The 23841-nt window shown below is 36.3% G+C and overlaps 1 protein-coding gene across 2 annotated transcripts in view; it reads left to right on the top strand.

The window, feature by feature from the left end:
• Positions 1 to 23841, top strand: part of PAPPA (pappalysin 1) — a 277647-nt gene that overhangs the window by 161360 nt on the left and 92446 nt on the right. For both annotated transcript variants that reach the window (XM_074211738.1, XM_074211739.1), the window contains exon 10: positions 2001 to 2194. In XM_074211738.1, the coding sequence (XP_074067839.1) occupies positions 2001 to 2194 (194 nt within the window). The remainder of the gene's footprint in view (positions 1 to 2000; positions 2195 to 23841) is intronic.

Here is a 23841-nt window from a genome sequence, read left to right as displayed (position 1 = left end):
AGAAGTTCTGAGTTCAAATCAAATTTTTGTGTTACTAGCTGTGACACCTCTGACAACTCACTTAATTTTTCTGAACCTCAGTTTCCTCATCTGTAAAATAAGGAGTTTGGAATTGATGGCCTCTAAAGTTCCTTACAGCTCTAAATCTATGATCATATGAACTATAAGTATTATCCAGTTCGCTTTTCATTTGAAAGGTGAAGAGGGAAAAAAGGCCCTGAGAAGGGATATTAATGCTTTAGTGTCAAATCAGTAGTAAACAGTTGGAATAGACTTTGAACTTTAATTCCAGAATAATTGTTTTTACTACACCAAACTTACTTCTTCTTCTGTTATGGACTTTAATTGTTGTCTGATAATGGATAATGACTCAAGACAATACTTACCATTGTTTTAAAGTGCCATTCAATTCTTGTCAGAGAATTTGTGTCTTTAGTTCTTTAATTTCTAATTAATTGGGGAAAAAATCTGCCCTTTTGAGTACCATTTAGATGACAAAGATTCCTTGATGGAATGGGTACAAACTTTGATTGAGATCTTCTAAAATCTATTCTTCCAGGTTTTGTTTAACTTGGTACAAAAGTAGCTTTGATTAACGACCTAATCCCTAGGGATAAATGTATTCCATTATTCCTGTAATAGGATGAAACCCCTTCTCAGTCTTGAATTACCTGAGACACCCAGAAAAAAGAGTTTTTAACCCTAAATTATCCAAATATCCAAATAGCGCCATATATAATATATATATATATATATATATATATATTAACACTATGTGTGAACTCAAAATGTCTCTTTTACTGGCCAGAGGGCTTATACTCATGGCATATGAGTATCATCTAAAAAGAGTAGGAGAGGGATTAAAGAGGGAAAAGAAAAAACAACAAAGAAATTAGATTCAAGGTAATGCCTCATCAGTTGAAGAATGACTTTACACATTGTAGTATGTGTATATAATAGAATATTGTTATATTGTAAGAAACGATGAAAGAGACAATTGCTGAAAATCCTCTGTGGTATGAACTGAAGCAAAGTGAAAAGAGCAGAATCAAGACAGCAGTTTTTATAAAGGCTTGCTGTTTAAAAACAACTGGGTTGTTTAAAAACAACTTTAGAAGCCTTGAGAACTGTAATAAGAATAATAACTAAATCTGTCTGCAGAAGACTTTGTGAAGTTGTACATCTACTTCACTGAAAGGTGATTTTCTCAAGGTGCAGAAAGAGAAATATGTCATACATACATGCATACATACATGTATGTATATATAAAATTATGTTTGTGTATATTTGTATGTGTATTTGTGTATATGTATACCCAGATAAGAATAGAAAGAATTTCAGAAAGAAGCACAGACAAGCTGAGCAGTTTTGAATACGTGTGGAATTTATTAAGTGTTTGCTTTTAAGCAGAAAGTATGAAATGGAAATTCATGCCTTAAGTAGTGGAAGTTTTGTGTGTGAGTATATGTGAGTGTGCATGTTCTGCTAGGTATATCAAAGCTCTCTTTTTTGTTATTTTAATTTCAGAATAAAACACAATGAAAAAAACAATGAAAAAGAAGAATATTTTTGAGGAAGGATCATGATTACTGATATCTTCAAATATTTTGGGAGTGCATATATGAAAGAGGGATTAGACTTATTGTGATTGGCCTTCAAGGACCAAAGTTTGGACAAGTGGGTAGAAATTATAGGGACGTGGATTTTTAACTCAATATTGAATAGGATATGCTTCCTAAAAAATTACCACTGTCCAAGGTTATGCCTTCCCTATCATTTTTGAATGCATTGTGGATTATAGTTTCCTTTTAAGATTTTGTAGAAAAAGATCCCTGCTTTAGACAAGGATTAGAAAATATCTTCCAAGATCATTTTTTCCATTTTTATTCTTTGATTCTAATGCTTAACATCATTTTCTTAGATAAGATACAGCAAACTCAGGCAAATAAGTAAGAAAGGCTCCCATATGCTTTTCCTCTCCATTTGTCTACCTTCTGCAGATGAGCCCAGCCGATGTTATTTCCATGATGGAGATGGGGTATGTGAAGAGTTTGAGCAAAAGACTAGCATTAAAGACTGTGGAGTCTACACACCAAAAGGTTTCCTGGATCAGTGGGCATCTAATGTTTCTGTCTCGCATCAGGACCAGAAGTGTCCAGGTTGGGTTGTCATTGGTCAGCCAGCTGCATCACAGGTAAGTGACAAGAAGCTATGATCAAACCTGCAAAGGGCCTGGTCATTTTATTTGTAGAGGTTTGCTCTCTTTAAGGACAATAATTCTGTTTTAAGTCCCTTTAAATAAATTATTGTTAGTCTCTAGTGCAAATAAGCTCTTATTGTGATTATTTTTATAAAGTCAGTGAACCTTAATTTCTAAGGCTGTTCATCAAGACTCTACACTCTATGGCCCCTACCTATTTTGGGTTGTTTTTTTGAATACTATGTACTAATAAAAGACTGATCTATGATTTTTAGAGTCATTTCTTCCTCAGGGACCTCTTCTCAATCTGTTCCTCTCTCTCCACCCACCATCTCTATTTTCCTCAAAATCAGTTGTGGCACAGTGGATGGAGCACTAGCCTTGGAGTCAGGAGGACCTGTGTTCAAATGTGACCTCAGAGACTTGATTGTTACCTAGCTGTGTGACCTTGGGCAAGTCGCTTATCCTCACTGCCTTACAAAAATATAAAAAAAGACACTTATGGAGAAGTAGAAAGAGTACTGATTTAGACTCGGGGGCTCTGCTGATTTTGACCTATGTGCTCTTGGCCTCTAATGTCACTCTTACTTCTATGTTCTGTGATCATTATCTAAAATCTCTCTCCTCTGCTCTCAAGTCCATCTTTCAAAGTCCCAGCTCCAATGCTTCTGTTTCCTTGTAGGATTCTCAGGTTATTTTACCTTTGGATATAGTTCAAATAACTTTATTGGCTTTCCTCCCTATTTGACTCCAATGGTGTACAACTAGATAGCCAACTTTTCTTGTGCCTATATTTTTGCCTAAGTATATTTGTTTTGAGGTTACTAGTGTGGAGCTGTGAGATGAAACCTGGAATAGGAATTGAAATACCTGAGCCCAGTCCTAGTCTTACTTGAATTTCTAGCTTTTGGGTCTTAGGCAAATAGATTTGTTTTCACAGATTTCAGTTTTGCCATCTGTTAAAATGACGGAATTAAACCAAATAATTACTCAAAAGCTTTCCTGAGTCTTAAGTTATTCATTCAGCAAAGACAGCTTTTTGAGAGAGAGAGAGAGAGAGAGAGAGAGAGAGAGAGAGAGAGAGAGATTCTAGCTTTATTGGGTTTATTGTGGTATTTAGACATTGAATTGTTGAATTCAAGAACATTCCTGCTATCTTTTCTCAGATATATTTTGTGGTATGTAATTGTAATCTTACTTTCTATATATACTTGTTTTTTTCCATTGGATTGATCTCATTACAACATTTTTAGCTACTATTAAAATCTGAAACAAAATTATATCAAAACCTGTGTTAACAGTATATCGGGGGCGGATAGGTGGCGCAGTGGATAAAGCACCGGTTTTGGAGTCAGGAATACCTGGGTTCAAATCTGGTCTCAGACACTTAATAATTACCTAGCTGTGTGGACTTGGGCAAGCCACTTAATCTCGTTTGCCTTGCAAAAACCTAAAAAATAAAAAAAATAAAAAATAAAAGTATATCAGGGGGCGGCTAGGTGGTGCAGTGGATAAAGCACCAGCTCTGGAGTCAGGAGTACCTGGGTTCAAATCCGGTCTCAGACACTAAATAATTACCTAGCTGTGTGGCCTTGGGCAAACCACTGAACCCCATCTGCCTTGCATAAACCTAAAAAAAAAGTGTATCAGGATATTTATTCCTGAACAATTCAATAGAATGAACATTTTCCTTTCTTTCCTAGTCATCAAGCATAGATGTTACTAGAGGCAATAAAAAAAGAATCTTGAATTCTTTAAGAAGAGACAGTTGCCTGTGATTTCAGTTAGCAACTTCTTCATTCATATTGGAGACTCAACTAGTGAATTTAATCAATCAATAAGCATTGTTTCAGCTCCTACTACTATAAGCCAAAAATTATGCTTTATACTAGAGTACAGCAGAAAGAGGACTTATTCCAGAGTCAGACAATCTGGCTTCAAAATCCCTCCTCTGGGGGTGGCTAGGTAGCACAGTGGATAGAGCACCAGCCCTGGAGTCAGGAGAACCTGAGGTCAAATCTGGCCTCAGACACTTAATAATTACCTAGCTGTGTGGCCTTGGGCAAGCCACTTAACCCTGTTTGCCTTGCAAAAACCTAAAAAAAAATCCTTCCTCTTTCACTTATTGGGTGACTTTAGGATATTTAACCTCCCTACAAAATCTGTAAAATGGGGGTATTTTACTGGATGACCTCTGAGGTACCTTGCAACTCTGGACCTATGGGTAATATAGTTCTATGTTGGTCAGAATACTGACCTTTGGGAGATTTATTATAACACTTCACAGAATTCTATAGCTAGTAGAACCCTAGAAGATCAAATTTGGTATTTAAAAAATGAAAAGGACTTTAGAATATTGAATGTTATAACATAAAATGTTAGTCTTGGGAGGAATCTTAGAACAAAGTATGTTCTAATTTCATTTTATGGCCGAGAAAATTGAGGCACATCAAACAAGTGAATTAGATGAGGTTTGTGTGAGGTGACATTTGAGTCAATAGATCTCATCTCAGAATGACTGTCAAGGACTTTAGAGGATGAGAGCCCATTAGTGAGCAGACATATATACATTTGATTCCTAGTGAATTTCTTTCAAGAAAATTTCCCTAGGAATCAAGGATAGATATTTCTTTCAAGAAAGGTATATGTGAACAATTGTAGAAAGTTTCTCAGGTAAGTTTGTTGTGATGAAATTTGATCTATTTACTTAAAGGTATTGTTTAATTTTCTCCCTACCTTTCAGTGTTGGGATGCTTCCTATACTGTGCCATACCTTTCTCCCTCTGTTGAAGTGCATTTAATGTTTCAATAGATGTGCTAGATTCTGGGTATTTTCCACTTTATCTTATGGTTACTTTCTTATATGTAAACAAACACATGCATGTGTAATGTATGCACACACATTGCTCTATGCCTACCCTGATCATAAAGTTTAATGGAAAGTTAGAATAAAGGTATCTGAAGCTGGAGAAATGATTCTTATGTATCCCTGTGGGACAATGAGATTAAGAGTATTGCTACCCATTCTCCCATTGACCCAGTACCTTTTATGGTTACATTCATCCTAACCACCTCTGAAGTTCCAGATCATCACTTAAAACAACACCACAAGGTAGATGGTATTGTTATCCCCATTTTGCAATTAAGGAAGCTAAGACAAATAGAGATTAAGTGATTTGCACAGAATTGCAAAGGTAGTAAATGTCCGAAGTCTAATGTGAAGCCACTAGACAGAGATAAGTCAAATGACAAATTATATATTATTGCCTCACGTAATCCATCAGAGTATGGAAAAATACTGGGATCTTAACTGTTTTTGTGTCATGGATCCCTTGTGAGCCTGGTGAAGCCCTATGGACATTTACTTAGAAAATCCTTTTAAATGGATCAAATAAAATATATAGGATTGCAAAGGAAACCAACTCTGTTAAAATATAGCCATCCAAATTTATTTTTTTATTTCAACCTCTGCTTTATAGATGAATAAACACATGGGAATAAATTTTTTAAATATACAAGAATCATATAGTTAACTAAAAGAGACTTTAGAGAGCATCAATTTCAATCCCTTCCTTTTATAGTTAAGAGAAGTGAGATATAGAAGGATGAAATGCTTTAGCAGGCCTAGATTTCAAATCAAGATACTTCAACCTTAAATCCAGTCTTTTGTCATGCTTGATGGATAATCAGACAATGAGATAATCAACTTAATCTATAACATTGGGCTAGATAATAGAATTAAAAGTTAATGGTGAAAATTACAATAAAATAATTCAACTTGCTGAATTGAGGAAATTCAGAATCTCTCTCCACTGTGACCCCCAAAGAAATTTATGCCTTTTGTTCTTCTATAATATTTCATAGATACCAGCATAGAACTCTGATTATTTGACCATTATCCATTCATCTTATTCCATGATCAGTATACCTCCCTTACCAGGTTTAAAAGTCAATGATAATGCAGTTCACATAACTTTTTATGACCAAGTCATCATTTGTAAATTTTGTATCTTTTCATTGCTTTTGAGATTTTATTCCTTCTGTTATCATAACATTTTATAATTCACAGTCATGTAGTCATAGTGGAACATTTGTGATTTTTGTATTTTATTTTATTTTGTGGCAATGAACACTTTGGCATCACCAAACATAATGTGTAGTTTCCCTAACACAACCCCACCTCATTCCTTCTCCTTCCTATTCAATTTTCAGTTCAGTCATGTCTGAACCCAGCTTGTCCAAAATATATGATTGGATGCAATAACTCAATGAGTGCCCCAAAGTGTAAAATGTTGGACATGACTTTACGAGAACATTTCTTCCCATCTCTCCATTCATCTTCTCTTCTCTCCATCACCATTTATTATATCTTTTTCAGTAGGACGCTCACTAACCTAAGGGAGCAACTCTTTCCTCATATCATCTGAGGAAAGAAGAGAGAAGGAAAAATAAGATGAAATGTCAGAGGAGATTCCAAGCAATTTTCCCAAACACTCTAGGGATTTGTTTTCTCCCCGTGGTTTTAGAATAGTTTTTGGAAAGCACATATGCAAGTCATCTGGGGAAAGAGTACAACAAGTACCAGGGACTGGTACAATGTGTTCTTTTTTGTGTATCTCACAAAAATGCACACCCAGAACAAAGGCAAAATATGGAAAGGAGCCAAGTGGTATACCAACCAGGGAAAGGCACTAGAACTTACTTAAAGGTAGGCAGAATACTTCACACCTACTAATCTAGAGAGACTTAACTTCTACCATTCATTGATTCAATTCACAAGCATTTGTTTCATATTATGTGTCAGGCAAAATATTAAATGCTAAAAATACAAAGAGAAGCAATAGTTTCTGCACTGAAGGAGCTGACATTCTCTTGGAGGAAAAACAACATGAATACCTATAGATATAAAATGTACCCAGGTAAATAGAAAGTAGTTTCCAGAGGTAGATGGTGCTAGTATTTGGATGATCAGAATAGGTCTTGACTAGTATTACTTGATCTGAATCTTAAAAGAAGCTAGATGTTATACAAGATGAAAGTTAGGAGGACAGAAGGAATAATCCATTTAAACTCATGGAGATTGGAGGCAGAAAGTCATGTTCAGGCAGAATGGTTAATATGTTAGTTTATCTGGAAAAAAAAAGGATACATAAAGGGGAAAGATGCGCAAAGGAGACAGTAAAGGAAATGGGAGACAGATTGTGAAAAAATTTTAAATGTCAAATAGAAAATTTAGTATTGTAGCCTAGAAATACCAGAATATATTGATCAAGGAAATGAAATAGTCAGACCTGTGTTTTAGGAATAATTTGGCAGCTTAGAAAAGGATAGCTTGGAGAGAAAGAGAGATTTAAGGTAAGGAGACCAATTAGAAGATTTCAGAAATGTGAATTATTATTATTATTATTATATTATTATTATTATTATTATTATTATCATTATTAGACTGGTACAAGATGCCTCCTTATTAGAAAGCATAGTAACGCAAAATTTGAAAAAAATGTATGTCCAGGTGTAATGTGATAATTTGTTCCCTCATAGAACTATTTCTTAAATTTTGCTGTCTTTCTAAAATTTCCTAAAAGCAGAAATTTCCCTTTAGGCATTGTCATCCAGAGCAGAGAGGCATACATCCTCAAGGTCCTGGAGGTCCTCTTCAGCAGAAAATGGAGCAGATTTTCTTCCAGGGATAATAAGAGACTGGATTAACACAGTAGTTCTTTGAAAGGAAAGAGGGTTCATATGAGAGATATATTTTGAAGATAGTATCCACAATACTTGGTAATTGATTGAATGTGAAGCAGGAGGTAGAGTGAAGACTTGAGCATAACTCTAAGGTTGTTGATCTTGGACTTCCAGACAGTGGTACCATTATTAGAAATAAGGAATTTTAAAGAGAGAACTTGGCAGGGGAAATGCAATGAACTCTCTTTGAAGCATATTTAATAATTTGGATATTTCTACCTGGCAGTTGATAATACAGGACAGAAATTAAAGAGAATGATTATAGTTGGTTATTTAGATCTAGGAGTCATAAATATAGAGATGGAAGTTGATTATATAGGAGCTGAGGAGACAGACAAAAGATAATATATATAAAAAGCGAAAAGATAATGGTTTAAATTGAGATAAACCCATGCATAATAAAGAAGTATACGAATGATAGATAATCTGGGAAAGAGGTCTGAGAAGAAGCAATCAGCAAGTTAGGAAGAGAACCAGAAAAGAGCACTCTCATAAAAACTGAGGAATAATAGATTATGATGGAGGTGTGTGCTCATCTGTGTTATGTGGAGAAAGCATTTTCAGTTGAGTGAGAAGATGGAAGAAGAATTTACATGAAATTGTAGAAGGGACAAAAAAAATGTAGAGGCAATAAGAGTAGTCATGTTTCCCTCATACCATCCATACATTCTCACCTTAAGAATTTACTTAGGAATGGCAGAAGAGATATAAGATGATAGTATAAGGGAATAATTGGGGAAAGAGAAAGTTTTTTAAGGATGGGGAAAATATGAGCATGTTTGTAGAGTGAAAAGAAAAAAAAGGAGAGATTGAAGTTGGTGATGTTGGAATGGAAGATAGCAGAAACACACTGATATATTTCTTGACAGTTGAGATCAAGGACTCAAGTAAAAATATTGACCTCTAGTTAGGAAAGGACCAACCCTTCATCAGATTTGATCCAAAAAAAAATATGGGAGGATAAGGAATGCTAGCAATGGAAGTTTAAAATGTAAAATAGGAAAATGGAATTTCACTGCATATGACCTATTTTCTCAGTAAAGTATGCCACTGCTGAGAAGTTAGTAGGAGGTGATATGGGAAACTTGAGAAAAGATGTAAAGGTTAGAAACAGTCACTGTGGGGAGCAAGATAGTCAACTGAAGAAGAGTTAAAGGGATTGTCTTGCTGCCTGAAGAATCTAATTGAGATTAGATAACATAAATTTGTTGTGGGTCCAGTCAGCACAGTTGTATGACTTCCTCCAGCACTGTTCAGCAGCATGTGAATAAGAGTGGAGAAGGCAGTTGTGGGAGTAATACAGGGTTGGGGTATGGCACTAAATTCTTAGCTTTTGGAATTTCAGCAGTTGAGAGAATCTACAGAGACTCATGTCTCTTCTATGGTAGCCTAGAATTTTTTAGTGAAGATCCTCTATGGCAAGTCTGCCAAAGACCAAAGCCATATATTAAAAGGTAGGGTGCTGTAGTAGAAAGAACCATGGTTTTGATGTTAGACAACATGGGTACAAGGCTATTCTCTAACACTTACTGGAAGTTAGATCATCAACAAATCACTTCCCCTAGGTAAGTCTAAGTTTCTTAACCTAGAGGATGAAAATATTTATATCTACCTCACAGGGCTGCTTTAAAGAAATATATGCATATCCATAAACATACAAATATGTATATGTTTATATACATATATACATGCATGTATATCTCTGTCTCTTTATCTAGGTATCTATATATCATTCTAAGTATCTATATTTAAGCACTGTAGAAATGTGGTCTAGTATTACTAGAGAGGATCAGTTTAGGAAACTTGGGCTCTAGTTGCAACTCTGTGATTGAGTGACATTGTTTCCTCTTTCTGAAATTCGGTTCCTTTAGACTAGACAAGCACCAAGATCCTTTTGCATTCCAATAATTATAAAACCTTTAATGTTAGCTCTGCCCTCACCTAAAATCTCCTGGCCACCTGACATTTATGGAAGAGTTTTAGTGAGTTTCACTGAGTTCAATCAGATTCATCAATCAACCGAAGGATCCAATGGTATTTTCAAAAAGTGAAAAGACTTAGATAAGATTCTGGACTTGGGCTCTAGACCTGGTTTTAAAACCTGTCTCAGATAATTGCTATCTAAGAGACTTTGGACAAGACAAATTCTTTGAGTTTCAATTTCTTCTTCTCTAATCAAAGAATTAGCTTTGATAACCACTGAGATCCTTTCCATTTCTCAAGCTATAATCCTACACTCTTACAGTCCTACATTAAATGGTTGGTTGGCATAAGCTTGATCAAAATATATATTCCCTTTTCATGACACACTGAAAGTAGTAGAAAGAGAAAATGTCAAAGAGAAGTAAAGAAAGCTAAGAAAAATAATATCAAAAGCATAAGAGATTGCTACAAATAGAAATAATTTTCTCTTCCTTACTTGTTTGCTGGTCTTTTTTGATGAAGGCCCAGAGATTAGTAGATAGAGGCTAGAGGGGTGGAGGTGTTGATAGTTACATTAGAATGTACATTAGTATTCCATTTCTATTGGGAGTAAAAAGTAGAATCAATTTTTCCACTTTATCTACAATTCAATACAACAGTGTTATTAAACATCGACTCTGCACAGAGACATTCTTAGGTGAGAAGGAGAAGGAAGGTGCAATAGATATGTATGGTTCTTTAGAGCACAAAATTAGTTTGGTTAGTCCATTTGATATCTGAGGAACTGAATGTCACCTTTGCTACTTATTGCTTGTATTTATTTTGGTCTTAGAAGACCTTCTGAGACCCACTTTAAGTCTGCAATTTGCTGAAGTCACTCATTTCCTTCTTGGCCTTAATTTCCCCATTTGTATTAAGGAATTAGACTGGATGATCTCCAAGGTGTCTTCTGGCTCTGAATCCTATGGTCCTCTTCTCTTTTAGTTGCTTAACAAAATTTTATTTGAAATGATGCCAGAAAGTTCGCTTGCAACACTGTCATTAAAGCCCCACTAAAAGCTTTTAAAAAGAAAAAAACATACATTATATATATATATATTAATATGTATATTAATATATATGTATATAAAATAGGGGTGGGGAGAACCAGACCCTAGGCAGGATAGCTTTTGCTGTGTAATTTAGTTTCATGTTCTGTACCCAAAAAACATGTAAAAAATGTAAACAGGGCTCTCCAAGATTGTAATGTAGTTACTAAGCCACAGATACACAGACATGCAGGGTGCTATTCTTCAACAGAACGGAATTCATCCTCAAAACCACACACTCATTTCTAAGAGTCTGAAAGTAAACTTTCTCATGTCAGCTCTGAAGAAAGGGTTTATTGAGTTAGGGCATTCTCCTCTGTATATTTTTGTTTGTTTGTTTGTTTGCTTGTAAGGTTTATTTTCCTTGGGTTTCCCCACTTTTCACAGAACTAGACTTGTAGAGTCAGGCAAGAGTCTCACCACCTCCACCTCTCTTCCTTCTTCATCTCCTTTCTTCCCTGTGCTCTCTTCAGACTGGCATTTAATTTCCCATCTTAGATCAAAAACTCCCTTAGGGTTCATTTATCATTTTTATGTTGATCTTCACATTGGCACCAAAGAGAAAAGAGTTGTAGAGTCAGATAGGAAGTTAGAGCCTAAAGAGTAAAGCAATAATTACAATAATAACATATTAAGCCCCCACTGTATAATGTCAAGAAAATACAAAATTTTTATGAGATAGTCCCTGCCCTCAAGGAGCTCACAGTCTAGGAGAGACTAACGCCAGGACTAAGATATGTAGTTAGAATATACAATATTCAATTATAAGTATATAAGTTGGAAAATAAAAATTAGAGGAGGTTTAAGAATTCTCAGGGAGAAGTCTTTGCCTTGTGGAGTAATTAGGAGATTGAATTTGAGTAGAATTTTAAAGGATAGATATAATTTAATAGGCAAAGAGGAGAAAGGACATTTTGAATATAGCATAAGCAAATGCTTGAAGGTATGAGAGAGTATAATGTGATTCAATAAATACAATGGGTTTAGAAGTCAGAATTGTCTACTGCTAATCATAGACTACAGATGGGTATAATATGAGATAAGACTGGTGAAGTAGAATATGAAAAGTAGTCCTTTTTATAAAACACAGGGAAAGCATGTTGTCCAAATGAATAAATGAATCATTTATTAAAAGTTCATGTGTCAAGAACTATGCTAAGTACTGGGAAAATAAAAAAGAAGAAAAAGAGAGTCCCTGCCCTCAGAACTTACAATCTAATTGATCCATTAGGTGTTCAGTTTAGGTAACATTTGCTTACTATAATTTCATTCCTTTAGGAAAAGCTCATCTCTGTCAAACCAAAATAATTGTGAAAAAGCATAATAAAGAGGAGCTCTGGAATTAGAGTAAAAAATATTGGGTTCAAATCTCACCTCTGATACTCAATAGCTGTGTAATACTAGATAAGTCATTTCATCTCTCTATGCCTTTTTATTCTTCTATAAAATGAGGTTAGACTCAATAGACTTTATGATCCTGACCTGTGAATCAGCATACTGGTTCAATGTCATCTCAATGTCCTTCCTTGAAACTGACATATTGTATGCATGGGGATTACCCCTTTCAGATTAATTTCTAGATCACTAGCTTATGTAGAGATTTCAAGAAGCAGAAGGAAATAAATTTGGCTTATCCATTGAAAATGGATAGGGAGAAGCTTCAGTTAGAAGAGTAAAGCTTTTCTTCAATTTACCAAGCAAGAATAATATTAACTGTACAATTTTCAGTTAAACTCTTCAAAATACCTCAACTGAGAAAAAAGACACTTTGGGACTCACTGTTCCCATCTTGCCTGAATTAATGAGATAAATGGTCACCCTTTCACTCAGGCAATCCCATTCATTTCCCACTGTTCACTCTATAAAATCCAAATACTTAGTATTTCATTCAAGATCCACTGCAGTCTAACTACAAACTGCGTTTTCTAGTCTTAGATCTTATTCTTTTACATGGTACCTCTAGTATAACCAACTCTAATCCCTTCAAAACACCCTATGTTTTCTTGTCTTTGTTCCTTTGCTCAAACTGTTTCCCAATCTAAACTAGGCTCTCCCTATAACTTTCTATCTTAGCTACACTGGAAAGAAATTTCAAGTGAAGGAATGTACAATGTTCTTGTGCCTGGCACTATGCTTAGAAATATGGATACAAAGAAAGAGCAATAAAACAAACAAAAAAAACACAACACCTCACTGCTTTCAAGGAGCTTATATAACATAGTGGGGGAGACAATGTCCAAACAAGATAGATACAAGATAAATTCATGAGATCTCAAAGGAAAGTGCTAGCATTAAGGGAGAATAGGAAGTGTTTCTTGCAGATGGGAGGATTTTAAATAAGACTTGAAAGAAGTCTAAGAAGTCAGGAGTTGAAGGGTAAGAGGGATTCCCACAATGGAAAGGAATAGAGAAGTATATGAAAAAGCCTGGAACTTTTAAGTGCATGTGCATTTGGAATTACCTGCATGAACACACACACGTATAGAGGCATTTTTCATATCTTTGAGATCCTCAGCAGCAAGCCTGTCAATCATTCAAACCATAAGCAGAGAGAGAAAATTTTGGTGGTATGGTGCTGTGAAAAAAACACATGACTGAGACTCAGAACACCCTGAGTTCTATCTCCAGGTCCTTAGGTGACCTTAGACAAGTCATTTACTTGATCTTAAAATTTCTTCCTAGCACTAATAGTCTCATTTGCCATCAGAGATTCCATACTTTTGATTTATAGAAACTGTTTGGCACATAAATTAGGAACTTCCTCCCATGCTGGTTCCACTAACTCCATCATGAAGATTCTTGCTGAGCTTGTCTGGTGCTGGAGTAGCACTCATGTTCTCCTGGAAAGTTAGAAAAGGAAGGAACCAAAATACTTGAGAAGTTTAATTAATCCAACTGTGGAGCTCATCATACTGATCCAGAGTTGTGTTGTGGTTGGATAAAAGTGAAGGGCTTCTCCAAACACCTGCAGCAAAATTGTACTTGGATACAGATGTGAGTCACTACATGCCAGAGGAAGCAACCAGCTGCTGAGGGAGGAATCAGCTCATTGGATGGCCCAAGTTGTTTGGAGGAATTCATTTATGTGGTGACGGATTTGTTACTCAGCAGTTTTCTTATGACAGCTGAAATTGCCCTAGGAAGTGAGTGCAATCATTCTAATTTACACACCACCAACCATATCTGTGAAATCAAATAGAGGAAGCCAAGAGAAATTTCTCTCTTGCTTTTTTGCACACATTCAGATGGTTGAGTTGGGAGGTCACCAAAAAAACTTCAGTTATTCAACTGTAAATGGTTCCTATCCTTCTCCTGATCCCTTCCTCACAGCTTACATAAGGTGGGACATGGCTTCTCACTGGGTCACCTCCCTAGGGGTAAACTAGTTTGAAGTATAACAATTAAGCAAAAAAACTTCATGCTCTTCCAGAAAGTACAGCTAGTAGTCCCGTATTTAGAGTATTATTGAACCCCCAACTTATTAAAATGGGGGGCCTGGCAAGGAAAAAGGAGATAATGAAGTTCTTGGACACTCTGTTCTGCACATAGTCAGGAATGGCAGAAACATCCCATGAAAAGGAACATGGGTCAGATGTTTCCTCTGTTTCTACTCTTGGTGTGATTGCTCTCTGTTGGAGACTGGGCATCAGTTGTGGTTTTCTTCAGGTAATTTGACTGGTAATTAACCTCACACACAACTTTAGACTCATGGCTTCTAATTAGAAAAGCATAGAATCAGAAGAAAGGGGAAAGGGGGGTCTAGGAACTTTGGAAACTAGTAGTTTTATGAACATGAGAAAGTCTTGTTCTTTCAACACAGATGTTTTTAAGTGAAAAATCACTCCTTTGACCTTTCTTGAAGGGTCCATGCAGTCAATTTTGTCATTAACTATTTCTTGGCTGTTTAGAACTATGAGAGGGAAAACCTGGATAAAAATTCTTAGAAAAAGAGGGTCCCTTTCTCCTTTTCTCTTTGAGTTAACTCTTAAATTTTCAGTAATTCTTAGCAAATGCTTTAGAATAGACATAAGATCAGAACCTAGTGTCTTGCTTAGCTATCCAAGAAAATTGGTCACTTTCTCTGTTTTGGCCTCTTCTTTAGAGTAGTTAGCTTCTGTCCTAGAAGGTATGAAAGTGGCTTTGGGTTCCTTATACAAGGAAGACACAAGCTCCACCCATTTATACCAAGAAGAAAAGCTTAAGGAAAGGATATTTTTCATCTTGCCATCGGTCTAGCTATGGCAGTAAAGATCACCATCTGAAGGAAGGTCACAAGAAGAGAAATAATTTAGCCATGGAATCTCATCTACTAAACTATGGAGAGATAATGATTTCAGTTAATTTTGAGAGCATCTATATATCATATTAATCATTTTGGTCCTTCTTCATCTCCACAATGTCCATGGTCCCAAGGTCCTTTGCATTGGTTTTCATTTTATTTTCCATAGATTTCTACCATATCCTTTTGGCTATAACGTTTTGAGTTTTTTGTTTTTGTTTTTGTTTTGTCTTATGCCTCCTGTTCATATTGCTATCCTGGATTCCTACTTGTCAGCTAAATAAAAACAAAATTGATTTCACTCTTAAAGGCTTTTGTCCAATATACCCTACCACTCACTAACTGCATGTCCTCTTAATTTTCAACTAACTCTTGTTTCCAGTAAAGCATAGTAAAAAATGCTACATTTTGAGTCAGAAGATCTGTATTTAAATCATAGTCCTTATAAATTCTTGCTATGTGACCATCAGGAGTTACTTAAGCTGTTTTAGTTTCCTCATCTATAAAAAGAGTTTCAAGATAACAGATGACTTACAAGGTCCCTAAAAAAAGTCTCTAAATCAGAAGCTCTAAGTGAGCTCCTGAACCTTTCTCTCTATTAGTACTCTTTCACCTTCAAACATTCACTTGACCAGTGCTGTTTTCTGGAACCAACTTAAACATATACTACTTGTCACAAAACTATGTTTCCAATCTTCAAATCCTTCCTTAGATTTGTCTCCTTCAATGAGACCTTCTGCAAAGTGACCTCTGCTTTTCCTGATACATTTTGAATTTCTACCCTGTCCTTTATCCATCTCATTCTTATATACTTAGTGAAATTGAGCAGGGGTACAGTGAAAGGCCTCGAAAGTCATCATATACTTGAATACATATAGACTAGATCTATAGATATATATATCTTATCTGTATCATCTGATATTAGGTAGTCTTAGATTATGATGACACAGGCACTATAAATACAGGCAGTCCATATATCATATCAATTTATATTTTGCCATCCTGATCATTTGGCATTGTCCTAGGAAGGTTTTGTGTTTCACTCACCTAATTCCTATCTGCTCCCTTGCCTCTTTCCCTTAATGATATCAAATGTGAACTAGGTACTTCAGCATTTGAGTTTGGATTTCATGATATTATAATCAGCTTTTGGACAGGTTCTCATGAAAGCTGTGGTTATATTGGGTGCACAAGGCTAGAAACAAAAATATTGTGATTCTACAGGAATGCTTGCCTTGTGATAAAGAGAAGGATGAAAATTTTATAGGGGAAATGAGTGTTGGATTTTTATGACAGAAGATATGGGTTCAAATTCCAGCTTGCTGCTTCTGGGAAATTAGAGAAGTCAAGTATAGTTTTCTCAGTGAGTTAGACAAGTTGGTATGTGAAGTCCCTCTAAGTCCTAAATTTTATCTCCTAAAGTCCCAAGTCTATTAACTTTATGTTAAGACTTTGAAACAATCCATAGACAATGTGACCAGATGTATTTAATGAGCTTAGCAAACATAATGATGCTCTTTTCCCTTACGTGTTAGGGTTGGGTCCCTAGGAATTTCACCACTGATTATTGGTTTCATTTTTTGTTCCTTTTCATCCCAGTATTATGAGATAGAATCATAAACATTTTGGCTTGGAAGATTCTTAGAAATCATCTAGTCCAAAGGTTCTTACCCTTTTTGTCTTAGGGGTTCCTTTGGTAGTCTGGTACAAACCTATGGAACTTTCTCAGAAGAATGATTTTTAATGTATAAAAGCAATGTACAAAGAATTAGTAATAATAATGTAATGAGAGCTAGTACTTTCATTACACTTACATTTTTTGAATTAATGATGCTGAGAGGAGTATAAAATAGGAGAAACTTTTGTTTATGTTGTCATATTATGATTTTGTCAGAAGGTGAAATTTTAGTAGACAAGATTGCTTTATTTAAAATCCCGAAACCCTGTCATAAGAAAAGTTCATAGGTTTTGTTTGCCTACAGGACCAGGTGGTAAAAGGCACAGAGAGGTAGATTTGGGATCAGTATTAATCATTAAAGCTCTACCAATATTTAGGGCTGCCTCATAAAATGCTTAGATCTCTGTCAATGAAGATGTTCAGACAGAGGCTTAGTGACCCTTTATCAGGGGTGCTGAAGAAAGAATCAAAATACCTCAATAGGTTGGAACAGATGACCTCTCAGAGTCCTTCCTACTTATTGACCCTATTATTTTACAATGACACACATTACCAAAATGATCGCATGAAGGAAATTTTAAATATCTTTCCTCTTTGCAGCATATTGGAGCATCCCCTTGGCACTAAAGCTACATCAGGTCATTTTCTGGTACTTAGAGGTTATACCTAATTTCCATTTCACAGTGATAATATGGTAAGAGTACTGAAGAGTATTCTGGTGTCAGGAGATCTGGTTTCAAATTCTGACTTTCTATTTATTCCTTGTGTAACTGAACAAGTACTCATTTTGAATACATATAAACGAGATCTTTAGTTCTATATCTAACTGTATCTTCTGATATGGTAGTCTCAGGTTGTGATCTCACAGGCAATATAAATATTCCAGAATAGTATAAAATGTCTAAGATTAAAGAAAGGGATTGGACTGGATGGCCTCTAAGGTTATTTCTAGCTCTAGATCTGTAGTACCTTTTGAGTCTGTTTCTTTTCCCCGGGCAATAAAAAAGAGTTCCATCCATTCATCCCTAGATAGTCTGTAGTAATTAGAGTGAGGAGGGGGAATCTCTCTTCCTCCTTTGACTTGGAGGATTATGTAAATCTCAAAAGAAACATCATATGTTATCATTGTTTCCACTTCCCTTTTTTAAAATAATAATAATAATTAAAACAAATAAAATCTTCTAGCCTCTACCCACCAGAAATTGCTAACAGGTGGGTCTGCATTCCTTGCTATCAAAGGACCTTCTGAAGCAGAGGGGAAGTGGAGTATCTACATAGTGAGGGTTTTTTTATTTGTTTGTGGTTTGTTTTTTAAGGGTTATTGAATAATATTTTACTTCTCTGCATAGTCCTGACTACTCATAGGCCAGAGGTCCCTGTCAGGTTGCTTGGACCTTGAATGCTTATCTTCATTTCTTTTCCCATCACCAACTCCAAAGATATTCTCCCTTTCCTTGAAATCACAAGTTCATGAATTTAGAGCTTAAAAACCCTTGGAGATTATCTAGTTCATCTTCCCCCCAACCCCCCCTCAATTTACAGATTAGAAAACTGAAGTCGTAGGGATGAAATGATTGCCTAAAGTCATACAATCAGAATTGGAATCCAGTTCCACAGTGAACTTTCCATTATACAACTTTGTCTTGAGAACGTGGATCTGGTGGACTAGATGATTTAGCAAGGGTGGGAAAATCTTTTTTCTGCCATGGCCATTTGGATATTTATAATATCATTCATGGGCTATATTTGGTAAAACATTTAATTAATTCATCCCTTAAAAGCTACTAGATTTATTGAATTTTTAGTTCTGCCTACAGTCAGATCAATTCTGCCCACAGACTGGAGATTCCCTGCTCCTAATTTAAGGAATTTATAATTATATACCAAGACTGTCACTAGTCCAAACAGGTGATGGATGGGTGCTGACTGGTGAAAGTATTGAGAGGAGACAAGACAACCTAATGAGTTTTAGGGGGTGAAACTCCAATTTTCCCTCTTTCCTCATAGCACACCAAACTCTTGAAATGGAAGAAGTGTCAATATATAACAATGACAACAATATGCAGCAACAATGTTTTCCTCAAGATTTTGATTTCATTCACCCATTGAAATAATTTTGGTCTGCCAGCACTACTGCAAAGTTTCTCCATCTCTCAAATAATTGAAGGTAAAAGTGCTTTTTAATTTAGTCATGAACTTGAAAATGGATTATAGATTTAGAATTAAAAAGAAACAAGGCATCTAGCCCTAGAGAAACATTTGTTTATGCATATTGTATATGCATATTGTATACAATTAGAATTGGAAGGGATCTCAGGTCATCTATCTTTACCTCCTTGCTTTATGCCTAAGTAAATGAAGGGATTGGCATGTTAAGTAACTTGACCATTATAGCAGGTAATAATTTCCAAAGGGAAGATTTTAACAATCTGTTGTTTCACTTATCACTAACAAAATATTTACAGTCATTTACAAATATTATTTCATTCAATCCTTACAATGACCCTAGGAGGTAAATGCTATTATTTCACCTTCTATATGGATGAGGAAACTGAGTTAAATAGAATTTAAGTGATTTGTCCAGGGTCATACACTCAGTAAATCTCAGACCTATTTGAACTCAAGATTTCAAGCCCAGACTCCAAGCCCAAAGTACTATCCACTGTGCCACCTAGCTGCTGGAGAGATTCCAAGATCTTTCCACTATGCCATATATTTGATGGATGAGAAACAAAGTACCAGAGAGGATTAGCAATTTAACTAAATTCATGTAGGTAAATAAGTGACAGAGCTGAGATTTGAATTCTAATTCCACATGAAAGGCTTGTTCATTATATTTTGGGGGAATATTAGTCTACAATACTATTACTACTGTTACTATTACTGTAAGTATCATAGGTATTGTTATTGTTACTACTACTACTACTACTGCTGCTGCTGCTGCTGCTACTATTACTTGGAAATTTTGTTTGTGTGTTTTCCTAGAGGTTCAGAATCCATAGCCTATCTTCTTATTAGGAACACAATTACTGCAGGTGATTTTCATTGAGCTGTATCTTTAGCTATATTGACTGAATGCCAGACTGGTACAATTGATAGGCCTGCAGAGAAAGCATGGAATCACTTGGCTTTTAAATCCTCTCAGTAGAATCTTGAACTAGTAAATTCTCTTCTTGACCGTCTAATTCCTCATCTGTATAATGAAGGGAATTGCATTGGATAGTTTGAATCTATGATTCTGTAATTCCAAATGTTAATAACTTCATTATGGGAACCTGCAATCCTAGTGGGGTAGGGTGGTGGATTAGATGGAACATTATCTAATCTTCAAGTACAGGCCATGCCATAACCCTGAAGGTCTTCAGATATCTATGACTGCAAGAGGGAAAAGTCACCATGCTCTCTGTGGCCTACTTCTGTAACAGTGGTTGGCTGACTGACCAACATTCTGTCAAACTATAAATCTGCAAGTTGAAAGAATGGATTCTCTTTATCTCTTTGAGACTTGCATCCAAGCTGGAAACTACTCCCTGAGGTCCTGCCCAGGAAGGTGATAATTGTTTCTAATGGTTTGTAAACAACAGGACTAGCTTTTTTGTAGTTGTTAAGTCTGTAAAAGAGAGTTTGAAGCCAGTGTTAATCCATTAACTCTTTGTAGTCTGGGTTTTTTCTACTAGTTTAGTGTGGTCTGGAAAGGGAGGGAGTTGATGCTTAGAATAAAATAGACCTATTAGGCTTCTGAGCTAAGGAGGAGGGATGGGGCTGAGCTGGAAAATATTATTTGCTGTAGTTGGACAGAGGTAATTCAAAGGAACACTGGAGTGTTGCGGGTTGCGGGGTGGGGGGTAAAAATAAAACTATAGTTCCAATTAGCTCTAGGAGTTAGTAAGTGGAAGTTGTCCTGACAAATTTTGGTCTGGCATTTCAATGTGAGGGGAAAACTTAGTAATAATCAGTTGCCTAAGAGTCAGTCAAAAAAGTTTATTAAGTACCTACTATATGTAAGTACTTGCTAAGTACTAGAGATACAAAGAATGGTAAAAACAATCCCTGTTCTCAAAGACCTCACAGTCTAACGAGTGAGACAATGTGCAAACAATTATATATAAACTAGCTATAAACAGGATAAATTGGAAATTGTGCTGGAGCAGGGAAGGCATTAGCATTAATGGGGAGTTGGGAAAAGTTTCTTCTAGATAGAAGACTGACAAATAACTGAAACTTGAAGACTGTCAAGGAAGACAGATGGTAGAGATATGGAGGAAAACATTCCAGGAAAAGGGAACAGTGAGTGAAAGATCCCAGAGCTGAGAGATGGAGTGCGTTGTTTGAGTAACTACAAGAAGACTAGAGTCACTGTATGACAAAGTTTGTTGGGGAAGGAAGTAATGAGATATCTTGTGTAAGGAGAATGAGCCTCTCAGCAGCAAACAGGTTTTCCTTTAGTAGACTTCACATAGAAACTTGGAGAGTGGCAAACCTTGATTGCTACCTCTCCTCAGATCTGCCTTTTGGAATCCCTAGTTGCTTTCAAGGGCAAGTTCAAGCAACATCTTCAATCAATCATTAGTAAACATTTATTAATTTCTACTGCTGTTGCATTGGATAGTGCTCAGCTGGAGTCAGGAAGACTCCTGAGTTTAAATCTGACCTCAGATACTTAAGTAGCTGGGTAACCCTGGGCAAGTCACTAAACCTCATATGACTCAGTTTCATTACCTGTAAAATGAGCTAGAGAAACAAATGGCAAACCACTTTAGTATCTTTACCAAGAGAACCCCAAATGGAGACCTGAAGAATCAGACACTACTGACCAAAAAGAGGGAAAAGGAAAAAAAAAACAGGTTCACAAGTAAGGAGGGATTGGACCCTTGATTTCATTTCATTAGCTGAGGATATTCCTTCCAATAATACAGGTCTTAAAGCTACTTAATGTTAAGAGCAGTGGTTCCAGAAATGGTTTTAGAAGTATGATCAGAAACTCCGATATGTGCCAGAGACTCTTTCAATAAATCCAGAGTCAAAACCATGTTCATAATAATAAAATGTTTTAATTTTTAATCTAATAAATATATATAAACAAAATAAATAAACAAAATAAATAAAAGCACTTTGGGGGATGGATACTTCCTCCATTATTTTAAAGAACATAAAAGGTGTAATGGGATCAAAAAGTTTGAGAGCTATCAGTTTATAGATTTGTCTAGAAGTCTATGATGTTAGGTCAATGTGTGTCAGAGGTAGCACCTCATCAACTCAGACATTCCTGAATTTAAACTGGCAATCTTTCTACACTGTTCCAGCCATATCTGGCTTACACAGTTGAGTAAATATAAGTAAGTGCAGATTTAGATGAAAAAAATATGAAGTAAGTGAAGGAGGAAGAATAAATAAATAGTATTTATAATAAATAAATGTCTCTTGAAGGTTTTTGGTTTTTGTTTTCTTACTATTTCCATCACTTAAAACAATGTCTGGCACAAAGAAGATACTGCCATCTAGCTGCCCCCTACTCCCTCAATAGAGTATCAATTTCTTGAAGGCAGCATTGTCTCACTTTTCTTTCTGTATTTCCCAGTGTCTACCTATTGATGGATGGAGTGGTAGTGTTGCTGTTCTAGACTGGGTTGGAATTAGGTATTAACCTGTGAGGTCTCTTACAATCCTGAGCTTCTGTTAGTTTTACATCCTTTGAGGTAGACTGAAGTCTAAGTCTCTTTTGCCTAAACCAGCATGATTTCTACTGTATTATTTAGTCTTTTTAGGCCTTCTACATAGTTACTCTGGCCTTCTGATTTAGGAAGTCAGCAGTTCCTAAACTGGGTTTGGGGAGGAGGGAAAGGAGTCAGGGATCAGGCTTTCTCTTTTTCTTATCATTTTAGTTTCTGCACTCTATCCCAAAGAGAACATTTTCTAAGTCCAGAATATACTCAGGAGCTGCCTGGTGTTTGAAGGTCCACTGGGGTTAAGAGAAAAGGGCCAACTCCTGCCCTATTTACGCCTGTTCAATTCCCAGTGAAGTCAATTGGAGCTGCGCCTGCGTAACTGAGGCTAACATTTGGCCTAAGGAGCCACATTGGGAAAGCCTTATTGGTCTGTGTATGTGTATGTATGTGAGTGTGTGTGTTTCCCTCCTTTCTGTCTTTTTTCCCCCCTTTCTTTCTCTGTGGCACATTCCCAGGTCCCTTTGGGTAGAAAGAGGAAATTGGAGAGGATGGGCTGGAGGTTTGGTGAGCACTTCCCCCCTCCTGTGATTGACAAAGGACGGCATAAATCTGTCAAAGGGGAACTCAATAGAAACCGCATGGCATTCCCTCATGTGGGAAAATACCACAGCTCCTTCTCCTCTTGTTCTCTCTGTCTCTCTGCCTTTGTGTACAACGTGTGTGGGTGGAAGATAAACTGGATTAAAAAAACCCTTTGAAAGCAAGACATCGTTAACTCCTCTAATTGAAAGCAGCCTTTGAGGACTGGATTTGGTGCTGGCTGCCATAACTGGTCACTTATTCAGTGGACAGAACGCTGCTCCCCCTATACCAGAGGAAGCCATTCATGTTCCCCTGTCCTATATGGTTAGTGGACTGAAGATAAACAAGACTTTTCACCAGAACTTGTTCTTGTAGAAGGATCTTTCAGCTCAGAGAGATTGAGACCATCCTCCTAAACTCCCCACAAATTCCCAACTAAACGGGTTGCACATGCGCACGCACGCGCGCGGGCGCGCACACACACACACACACACACACACACACACATTTATTAATGGTGATGATGAGTCTGGATTGCTTTTCTTGTTCTCTGTGTTGTCTTGGCAAGGATGGGCAGCTGCAAAACCAACCTCCAACCTTGTAAAACTGAGAAAATTTGATCCAGAAGTTGCTAAACTAACTGGAAGGCAAATGGGACCCATACTCATCCCCTTTCCCCC

Source organism: Macrotis lagotis, chromosome 1 (genome assembly GCF_037893015.1).
Source record: "Macrotis lagotis isolate mMagLag1 chromosome 1, bilby.v1.9.chrom.fasta, whole genome shotgun sequence".
Lineage (NCBI taxonomy): Eukaryota > Metazoa > Chordata > Mammalia > Peramelemorphia > Peramelidae > Macrotis > Macrotis lagotis.
Note: the sequence above shows the minus strand (reverse complement) of the source record. Positions and strands in the feature narration are given on the sequence as shown.